General features: G+C 42.2%; 1 protein-coding gene across 1 annotated transcript; it reads left to right on the top strand.

Moving 5' to 3' along the window:
* Positions 1-1,088: 1,088 nt before the first annotated feature.
* LOC149324234 (uncharacterized) lies at positions 1,089-3,912 on the top strand. Its single transcript, XM_089488398.1, has 2 exons — positions 1,089-2,016; positions 3,728-3,912. Exons 1-2 carry the CDS (start codon positions 1,089-1,091, stop codon positions 3,910-3,912), a joined length of 1,113 nt encoding a protein of 370 aa, XP_089344524.1.
* The last annotated feature ends 7,348 nt before the right edge of the window (positions 3,913-11,260 follow it).

The raw sequence follows: 11,260 nt of genomic DNA, 5'->3' as shown, positions 1-11,260 counted from the left end.
ACAGAGTTCTATATGTATTACCATTTTGCATGCATTTGAAGATTTGTTGAACTATTTCTCAGTGCCTTCAGAGTGTCACTTGAATCACTGGGCTTGTAGAAATAATGTATTCCTCATTGCAGAATAGGACAAGAAGCAGGTTCACTTGGAGATACACCACTGCTCTTACATTGCCTGTATTCCTCAAAAGGCTGGTGTAGTACAAATGCTGTTTTCTACACAAAACAACCACATGCAACTTTTGTTCAGAATAAGCCCAAAAATGTGAGGATTTTTTTCTATAAATGAGTTTTCTCATCAGGGTTTCTTGACACTTCTTGACATTTTTAAAGAATATTTTTGAATATTCTTTCCATCTCTATTGTCCATAGTACAAAGCAATTAGAAATGTATGTGGAATCCTTGCCTTCCAAAGAAATGTGGAATGCATTACCCAGAGAGGCTAAATTTTCACTGTCTGACAATATTTTGCTACAAAAACCTTCTTCTTTAGAGAGGTATTTGCTATATAAGTTTATTTCGTACTGCACTGCCTTCCATAATGCATTGCCATTTTATTTTATGTTATTTTATTTTGTAACTAATCATATCTTATGACTATTTTTAATTGTTGTTAACAACTCAGAGCAGTGTGTCACAACACTAGAAAGATGGATAAAGGCTTTTAAAACAAAATAAAATATATAAATCTGATGCAGGACCAAACTGCAGCATTAATTAGCACTGCCATGAAATATATCCCCCCCCCTCAACTTTTAAACTTAATTTTTCTCATAAACACAGAAAAGTGAATAAAGAAAATGGAGAAAGGAAAACAAAAGAGTGGGGAAGGGAATAGAGTCACTCCTTAGTATACACAGAAGATTTCATATTTATTAATTCAATCCACACCTTGAAAATATTCAATCAGCTTCATCAATAATCAATAATCAATCACTCTGGACCTTGTTTTTTGTGCTGGGTGGGATGATGATTATCTTGGTGTGGTGGAACTCTCCACAGTTCCATTATCATGGACAGATCATTATCTGGTCAGGTTTAGACTTACTGGGACTCAGAACCTCTGCAGGGGTAGGGGTCTGATTAGGATGGTCTGCCCCAGGAGGCTGATGGATCCAGATGGATTCCTGAGGGCTCTTGGGGAGTTTCCTGTCACCTTGGCAGGCGATTCTGTTGAAACCCTAGCCAGCTTTTGGAATGGGGAAATGGCCAGAGCGGTGGACACAATCGCTCCTGAGCGTCCCCTCTCACGGAGTGGAGCCAAACCAGCCCCCTGGTTCTCTAGGGATTTGATATTGATGAACCAAATGAGAAGGAGACTAGAGCGACATTGGCGAAAGACTCGGAGTGAATCTGATCGAATACGGGCTAGATCCTATTTGAAAGCCTACTCTTTGGCAATGCGGTCAGCAAAGAAACTATTTTTTGCTACCAGCATTGCATCTGCAAGGAGCCGGTCAGCAGAGCTGTTCCGAGTGGTCAAGGGTCTTTTACACACTCACCCTGAAGTAGAAAATGCAGACCACTCAAAGGCTCGCTGTGAAGAATTTGCTCAGCATTTTGCAGATAAAATCACTCAGATTTGGTCCAAATTGGATGCTACAATTAATACAATGTCAGTGGATGTTACCTTGGCTCCTACCAGTCCAGTGTTAATGGATACTTTTCAACTTGTGCAGCCTGATGATGTGGACAGAATCCTTGGAAAGATAAGAGCCACCACATGTGTCTTGGACCCTTGTCCTTCTTGGCTTATTAAACAGGCCAGAGGGGGACTGACTGAGTGGGTAAAGGAAGTAATCAATGCCTCCCTACAACAAGGCAGAATTCCATCCTGCCTAAAGGAGGCTGTTGTGAGGCCTCTGTTAAAAAAGTCATCATTGGATCCCACAATAATGAATAACTATCAGCCAATGTCTAACCTACCATTTCTGGACAAGGTTCTGGAACATGTGGTGGCTTCCCAACTCCAGGGGTTTCTAGATGAAACGGATTATCTAGATCCATTTCAATCTGGTTTCAGACCTGGCTATGGAACAGAGACGGCCTTGATCGCCTTGGTGGATGACCTACGCAGGGAACTGGACAGAGGGAGTGTGTCCCTGTTGGTTCTTCTGGACCTCACAGCAGCTTTTGATCCCATCGATCATGGTATCCTTCTAGACCGCCTCTCTGGGATGGGGCTTGGAGGTACTGTTCTACAGTGGCTCTGTTCCTTCCTGGAGGGGCGAACTCAGAAGGTGGTACTGGGGGACTCCTGTTCAATCCCTTGGCCATTAACCTGTGGGGTCCCTCAAGGTTCTGTGTTGTCCCCTATGCTGTTTAACATATACATGAAACTGCTGGGAGAGGTTGTCCGGAATTTTGGGGTGTGATGTCATCAATATGCAGATGACACTCAACTCTACTACTCCTTCCCACCTCAATCCAAGGAGGCAGTCCTGGTTCTAAACCAGTGCCTGTCTTCAGTAATGGACTGGATGAGAGCAAACAAGTTGAAACTTAATCCAGACAAGACAGAGGTGCTCCTGGTCAGTCGGAAGGCAGATCAGGGAATAGGGATCCAGCCTGTGTTAGATGGGGTCACACTCCCCCTGAAGACACAAGTTCGCAGTTTGGGGGTAATCTTGGACTCAGCTTTAAACTTGGAGGCCCAGGTCTCTGCTGTGACCAGGAGTGCTTTCACACATTTAAAACTTGTGCGCCAACTGTGCCCGTTCCTTGAGAAGCCAGATCTGGCCACGGTGGTACATGCCTTGGTTATATCCCGTTTGGACTACTGTAATGGGCTCTACATAGGACTGCCTTTGAAAAGTGTTTGGAAAATTCAGCTGGTTCAAAGAGCTGCTGCCAGGCTGTTAACAGGCGCCGATTACAGAGCCCATACAACTCCCCTGTTGAAACAGCTTCATTGGCTGCCAGTTCATTCCCGGGCTCAATTCAAGGTACTGGTTATATCCTACAAAGCCCTACATGGCTCAGGTCCACATTATTTGGCAGATTGTTTCTCCTCGTATGAACCTGCCCAGACTCTGAGATCCTCTGGAGAAGCCCTTCTCTCCATCCCAACACCTTCACAAACACGTTTAGTGAGGACACGAGAGAGGGCCTTCTCAGCGGCTGCCCCTAGACTCTGGAACTCCCTGCCCAGGGAGATAAGAACGGCTCCCTCCTTGACGGCTTTCCGATGGCAGGTGAAGACCTACCTGTTCAAACAGGCATTTAAGGAATCACTATAAGAACAGGCAGGAATGTTGGACTAGTTTAATCATTCTGTTTAATGCATGTCATTTATCTATTTATTTTTAAAATGTTTTAATTGTACTTTTTGTTTGTTTGTTTGTTTTTTAATTGCTGTGAAGCCACTCTGAGTCCCAGTCCTGGGAAAAGAACAGGATATATATATATATATATATATATATATATATATATATATATCCAAAAAGCAAACCTTGATTTTGCCATTTTATATAAGGGACATTATTCTACAATGCCATTGTATATAATGGAACTTGAGCATCCATAGATTTTGGTATTCACAGGTGGTCCTGAAACCAAACCAATGGATACCAAGGTCCACTATAATGCATAAGATGTTGGCTAGAAACATACATTAATATAATCTCACCATGGCCGAGATTCTGTGTAAATGCTGGTGGAGTATAAATTTCTGGCAACTTAACAATGCTGTTGGTCCATGGAGCAACAGATATGTTTCCTTCTCCAGGTGTCATAACTCATCTGGCATCCAGCGAATCTAACATAGAGGAGTTATATGGCAAACAATTTCTAGTTTCAGATGCCTCCCTTCCCAAATCTGAGATGGTGGTGGCTGAAGCAACTGAAGGACTCCCTCCTCAGAAAGACCTCACAGACACAGGATGGACACCCTCACCCTTTGAAGTCCAGTGAAAAGAGATGGCAAAGCTTTGTTGGAGTCATCAGTTAAATCAAATGCATTGACTGATCAAGTGTCTGGAGTCTAGAAGCATCCACCTATACATCTAGAAGTAGTGGAGAATCCTTGCTGTTGCTGTTTGCAAATGTTCAGTCTTGGGAAAAGGCCTTGTCCCTGGTATTGTTGAGTTAGCATGTATTCTTGAGCTACGGACTGGCTATGTTTATAGATTTTGCCTCTTCCCCTTTTGGCATTGGCATTCTGGACTACTAGCTTGAGGAACAACATCTGGACTATCTCAAATCTTGCTTCTGCACCCCCCCCCCCCTTCATCTTCTTGGAATACCCATGCATGGTGTGGACTGGACTGACTTTCCTTGTAGCTCTTTCCCTCTTTGAATACTTACTACAGTGGTCCCTTGCCATACGCAGGGGATCCATTCTGGACCCCGCCACATAAGGCAAGTTCTGCCTATGCTCGAGTCCCATTGAGGTCAATGGGGTTTGTGCAGTGTGGCAGTGTGAGTGCTGTGGGTGCACACACCATTCAAGAAATAAGGAGAGGCTTCCAGCATAAGCTGGAAGTTGTGTAAAAGGTGCCTGTGTATGATGCGGGCGCACTGTACTTGTAGGCACAAGGGATACATCTGCATTGCAGAAATAATCTGGTTTGACACCATTTTAACTGCCATAGCTCAATGCTCTGGAATTCTGGGAAATGTAGTTTGCCATATTTTCACATTTTACATTTTCTTGGCAAGATTTCCCTTTGCCTTTCTCTGAGGTTGAGAGATGCTGACACATGGCTGTTAAAGTGATGTCAAACAAGATTATTTCTGCAGTGTGGGTGAAGTCCATGTGTGCAAATACATCCAGATTGTTCCTAGCACACCTCTGTCCATGGCCTTCGGTTGGCCTGAAAGAACTGCATCTGTGCTGTCCTGGTGCTTTTACACATCTGAGAAGGAAACATTGTTGTAACCCAGCATAAAACAATCCTTTGTTCCCAAGTATAAAATGGTACTCAGGTAATCCTATCCATTGCTGAGGGATACTGGATTATATCTGGGGGCCAATCATTTACAGCGGACATGAACACATTGTACAAGAAGTTACCGGATCCTTCTAAAATTACACTTTTATAACCAGCAATTATGTGAGAGTAAGTGACAGATAGTATATTTGAACAGAAATAAATCAATCAAAGTCTCTCATCTATGAATGATAGGTGGTAAATATTTCTTTTCTTTTCAACTTTGCTTTCCATACTTTTCTCAGCTTCTGCATTTCCAACAGTCCAGCCTTTTCTCTAATTGAAAATTCTAATTTAAAATAGGTTTGATCAACATGGGTAAAAGCTTTTGTTCACTCCATACTGGGTGAGATTATTAGACTTTTGTGCATTTTTCCAACATTTTTTCCCTCACATTTTGGGCATTAGTGGGACAATTCAGAAGGGATACTATAGCCAGGATTGTGCAGCTTCAAATGTTGTTACTTCTATTGAGGCAGCACCCCATCTGAAAGGTTTCCAGACTGTTGCAGATTTGGCCCTGGAAAATGATATGTGCAGTACTCTCCTGCTTGTGAAGTGCATTCAGATGGGCAGCTAAAGAGATCCCTTGGAAGCACAGATTTGTTAGTCCCATCAAGAACTTTGTTGCATTGTAGGGTGCCTTCAAGTAGCTTCCATGTTAAGGTGACCCTAAGGTGAATCTTACATTTTCATGGCAAGATTTCTTCAAATAAGGTTTCTCTTTGCCTTCCTCTGTGGCTGACATAGTAGAACTTGCCCAAATTCACCTCATGGGTTTCCATGGCCAAGCAGGGATTTGGACCCTAGTCTTCTGAATCCTAGTCTAGCACCCAAACCACTAAGCCATGCTGGCTCTCCAACAAATACAGACCCACTGAATTAATTATCAAAAGGTGAGTCAACATGTGTCCAAATGATTCCAGGGTTCTGCTTTAATTGGGACCAATTATAGGATTTAAGCTCTGGTGAAATGGTTACCCTTCACTAACACAACCATGAACTGAATATGTTTGTTGCATAACAGGCACTCATATTTGTAAGGAAACTTTCCCCACATGTGTGACACCAACAGGATTCTAGTGACAACCTCTTTTTTCATACAAAAATGTTATTGTTAATGTTCTTAATGAAGACGGGCTGGTGTGTATGTGTGAGTACGTTTGTTCATTTATCACAATGGGGAAAAATCCATTGATTCCCCTCCTTTTCCCCATTGAAGAAAAAAATTGCAAATAATGGATGGAATTCAGTAAGGGACTTCTTTAGAAGTGGATTTATCTTGGTGGGAAATAGAATTGGACTGTTTTACAATGTCTATGTTCACTAAGGGGCTATCATGATGGTATTACATAGTAGAACCAGAAAAAAATGACTGATGCACAATTGGACTGATGCACAATGTGAGTGATGTGCACTGGAACATCAACTATGGAGTACTAATGCATACTGGTAGAGCCTGACAGTCATCAGGACCCTCTTGCCAGTGTCCTGGCATACATCTTTTGAATTCACTGAGAGGGTTTCTTAGCACTTCTGCTGTATACTTAAGTAACCGTACTTATATATGAATCCCATTATATATGTATCCCTAAGTATCCATATTATTTATGAATCCTATCTTGGGAGATAGGCAGATATAAACTCCTAAATAAATAAAATTATTAATATATAAAATAATCTGTCATAGAGAATTCTTTGCATCTCAAGGCGAGATTTATATCCCGCCTTGAATCCCACGGTGGGAGATAGGTGGGGCATAAATCCTTATTATTATTATTATTATTATTATTATTATTATTATTATTAGTTTTATTTATACCTCGCCTTTCCACAGGGATGTGATCAAGGCGGCTTACAACAGAATCTCAGAATACAAAGCAAACAATGCACAGGGAAAACAGTACACAATACTATACAATGCCAACAATGTAAAATTACAGTACATAATACAGTGCAGAAAAAACAATATAATACAATGCAGAAAAACAACCCCCAGACAATAAAACCTACACCCCCCCTCTCAAATTCCCTCCCTCCAAAAAGGCCGCAACGGCGGCTCCAGGCAATTGTCCTTGGCGCTCCTCCCCGATGGTATGGGGTAAAGGAGAGTCCCTTGGGCCGCAGCCCAGATGGAAGCAAGCAGGCGGGCGGGCGGGCGGTGTCATCTCCAGGGAGGCCGACGAGCCGGCTTATGAGGGGCCGCCCTCACCTGGCCCCTCCCCTTTCAAAAAACGCCACCGCGGCGGCAACAAAGAGTCCTCACCAGGCCGCTGCCAGGTGGAAAAAGGCAGCGGCGTCCTCCGGGGCAGCAGGGAGTCCCTTGGGCCGCAGCCCAGATGGAAGCAAGCGGGCAGGCAGGCGGCATCATCTCCGGGGAGGCCGACGAGCCGGCTTATGAGGGGCCGCTCTCACCTGGCCCCTCCCCTTTCAAAAAATGCCGCCGCGGCGGCAACAAAGAGTCCTCACCGGGTCGCTGCCAGGTGGAAAAAGGCAGCGGCATCCTCCGGGGCAGCAGGGAGTCCCTTGGGCCACAGCCCAGATGGAAGCAAGGGGGCGGGCGGGCGGCGTCATCTCCGCTCTCACCTGGCCCCTCCCCTTTCAAAAAATGCCCAAGGGACTCCCTGCTTGAAATAAATAAAATAAATAAATCTCTATGATAACTCCATTTTAGCTGTGTTTTCTGAAGCCTGTTGCTTATTTTATTTTCCTGGTTTGCAAAGGGAGGGCTGTCTCTGCTTTCGAGTTGGGATAGTCTAAATAATCTGAAAATATAAGAGAATATGTCCCTATCCTCTTCTGACAAAGGGAAGTGTTTGGCAGTAAATAGGGCCCCATTTCCATTGTGTTCCATATGGGAGCTACACAATGGAAAGTCAGAGTATTACTATGAGTAATGACCTATAAATATTCCACTTGTTAACCATGTAATCAATTCTCTAGTCTCTCTGGACGGCTTGCTCATTTTCACCCTCCCTTTGGTATATTTCTGCTGTATAATTTAAATGCATGCATTATAATCACCACCAACCCTCCCTCCCCCCTTCTCCTTTTGCTTGCTTGCTGTACTGTTCAAGGGCTTGTTCATTTAGCACTGATATTTGTTCATTTATATTGGTCTGGAATTGCAGAGTCTGTACCTAACAGATTCTGTGCACTAAGCAGTTGTTCCACAGGGTGGGGAGGTTAAAGTGTTATGGCACCATACTTTGATAAAGAAGCTAGAGGCATCTGGTGCTCAGCTTTGGGTACTGCCAGTTGAGATGGCAAGGCTAAATGTGAGTGTGTGTCTGTGTTTAATGCAAACAATTGGCTGTGGGCACTGCATTGCATACTTGCAAATGTCACAACCATTCTTTTCTCTTTAAAAGCACTGGGGGAATCAACCTCCACATTGCTCACTTAGTGCCTGAGTGGTTTCACTTTTGAAATACAAACAGCACAAGAAATTCCTTGGTGGAATTTCAGCCTAGAGTCCATTCAGCACAGCAGAATTTCAAGTTCAAAAGCAAACCACCAAATATTTTGGGAAGAAGTACTCTTGGAAAACTGATCAGCGGGACATGAAGCGCCAGCTCTCTACTTTTGCCTGAAGAAATCAGACTAGTGCCTTTAATCTGGTGTTCCTTCAACTGTAAACTTAGAACAATCCTACCACTTTACACATTTTTCTAAACTCTTCTCATAATGATCCTAAAGAGGGGAAAGTGTGTTCTTGATGGTAGATGGCTGGTACTGGGTGAGAGCATCACTTTTCAAAGTTTTTGATGGTACATGTCTATGACAAAGGCCATCCTGAGAATAAAACATTTTAGGCAGAGGTTCAATAACAGCAAGGAATCATTTTTGTTATTACAAAGTTTCTTTAAAACAAAAAAATACAAAGCTGGCATACTACTTTTGGTCTTTAGTTTGAGACTGCTTTAACTGGCATGGCTCAATGCTATGAAATTCTGGGATTTGTTGTTTTGTGAGCTATTTAGCTTTCTCTGTCAGAGTGATCTTGTGCTAAAAAAACCCTACAGATCAGAGGATTTCATAGTGTAAAATCGGTTTCTAACTCTACTTGAATTCTTGCTCCTCCTGCCCTACTTTCAGATTGTCTTCACTTCCATCTCCCACTTCAAACCGAAACCACATCAAATGTTTAAATGGCCAGATCTTTCTTTCTCCTACTTGCATTGTTTAAACGATTTTATGAGTTTTATTGTATGTTATAATCCTCCTCAATCCTTGGGGAGAGGTGAGTAAGAAATCATCATCATCATCATCATCATCATCGTCAACACCACCACCACCACCACCAGCAGCATCATTATCATCGTCATCTTCATCTAGCTGTTCAATGCAGGGATGGGAACCTGATTTACAACTAGATAAATATTGTCTCTTTTGTTAGCTTTACTTTGTCTTGTTTTAATTGTATGCCTACTTGCTCTGAGCAACTGGGGCTGATAATTAACCTACCCATGCTCAGTGGTTTCGGGAGGGGCCACACTCTGTGACATATCTAGAGGACTTTCCTTGGTCTCAGAATTTGGCCCTAACATCTCAGGGTCTGGGATGTGGTGAAAACCCAAGAGAAGCATGCTTTTAGAAGGTAATACATACAGTTCCTCTTCTTCTTACATCCCACACAGCCATCCTGCCATGGGATTACCCAGATGCTCATATGAGAGTTGAGTAGAATCTGGCAGGGAGGTATTCTCTCAACTGCATTGTGAACATGGTTTTCCTCATCTCCCCAATTCTGTTATGCCACATGCTTATGTGTGCATATTGATTTGGCTAATTGGTGGCTCGGATGTTCTCAGGTCACAGCGTGCAAGAAATGTAAGCAATGTGGTGAGGCCAAGCTATCCCAGGTGTTACCTGGTACGAAATGTCAGGGTAGAAATTCAAGACACAGGTGCGCACTTTACCAAGGCCTTTTACCACCAGGGTTATAAGACCTCTCATTTCTAGCCAAGCAGAGGGAATGTTGGAAAGCAGCTAGCAAGAGGTTTTTGTTAATTTAAGTCTTGAAGAAAGTAACAAATAATTTTAGCAAGTTTCTTCCCATTCTGTGAAAGTCTTTCAGAACTGTGAGGTTTTGAAGATTATTTGCAGGTTGGGACATATTCTGTGTGCACAAGGGGTTTTCCAACAGAGAAAACAACATTGTTTTTGCACAGGAAATAGTATTGTACAGGAAATACTGATTCCCAAGGAGAAAATGTTGTTCCCTGTGCATAACATTTTTGACATCTGTTAAAAATGTATGGGATTTGCACAAAATGTAAATATTCACAGTGTAAATATACAGTGTAAATCAGGGGTAGGCAACCTTTTTGAGCCAGGAGCCGGGTTGCTGTCCCTCAGACAACTGGGAGGCCGGAGGCAAAAAATAAATAATAATTTTTTAAAAAATTAAATAAATAAATAAACCGAGACAAATGTAGGACAAAATTTTCAAATGGAGGACATTGTTTTTTAAAAAATGGAGGACATGCGAAAAAAATGTTGATTTTTAAAAAATTGTTAATATAAATGCATGTTTCTGAGGCTTCTATAGACAATTGCCCCCCTTGCCCTCTCACGCGAGAGGCCAAAGGCCCCGGTGGCAATCGGTGGCAGGACCGGGCTGGGGCCAGTCCAATCACAGCTACACCCCATAATATTGAGAAGCCTAAATGCTTCTCATAAGTGTAATATGTTCCCCTACATTTAGAATACTAATACATAAGAGATGAAGCTTTTAACTGGGGCTGACTTAAAATGGCAATAATAGCTGGAATACTGTTGGTGTCACAGTTGTGTGTATGTTCCTGTACACATATGGTAGTATTTTTTAATCTGTGGTACAATGAATATATTCAATTCATAGCTGCATGGATAACCATTGAAGAATAGGTTTGAAGAAATAACCAATTTGCATTCCCCATTTCACAATGAAGCAGTAAATAAGGTCATTAGTTGATGCACAATCAATTGTAGAATGATGATATTGAGCTGAAGAGTTGTGTAGTGCCACCATCATGTATATACATAAATGTTGATTTACATTATGCAAGCATGATGTAGGAACTTGGCCCAGGATTTCAAAGCCATTTTGTTGCTATTAAAATAAGTTATTTTGATTATTTTAATCCATGGGATATTCCTGGCAAAATGCTAAAGGCAATGAGAAGATCTTTCAAAAGATGCACATGAAAGGAGAATCAATGGTTAATAAAACAGTCCTGTGCATATTTAATTAAAGGTAAGACCATAGAGTTCAGTGGGTACATGTACTAAAGAACAGATGAAATGAATAAGTACAAGACAGGGAAAGGATCTGATTATTTAAA

This window comes from Sceloporus occidentalis, unplaced genomic scaffold, assembly GCF_023333645.1.
Source record: "Sceloporus occidentalis isolate IW3139 unplaced genomic scaffold, rSceOcc1.0.p SCAF_1, whole genome shotgun sequence".
In the NCBI taxonomy this organism is placed as follows: Eukaryota; Metazoa; Chordata; class Lepidosauria; order Squamata; family Phrynosomatidae; genus Sceloporus; species Sceloporus occidentalis.
The sequence above is the reverse complement of the archived record's forward strand: the minus strand, read 5'-3'. Positions and strand labels throughout refer to the sequence as shown.

Excerpts from the sequence above, each read along its gene's own strand:
- LOC149324234 (XM_089488398.1), top strand. The coding sequence starts at position 1,089 with ATGGTCTGCCCCAGGAGGCTGATGGATCCAGATGGATTCCTGAGGGCT. Across the intron at positions 2,017-3,727 it reads TCTAGATCCATTTCAATCTG|GTGTCATAACTCATCTGGCA; the intron begins GTTTCAGACCTG and ends TTCCTTCTCCAG.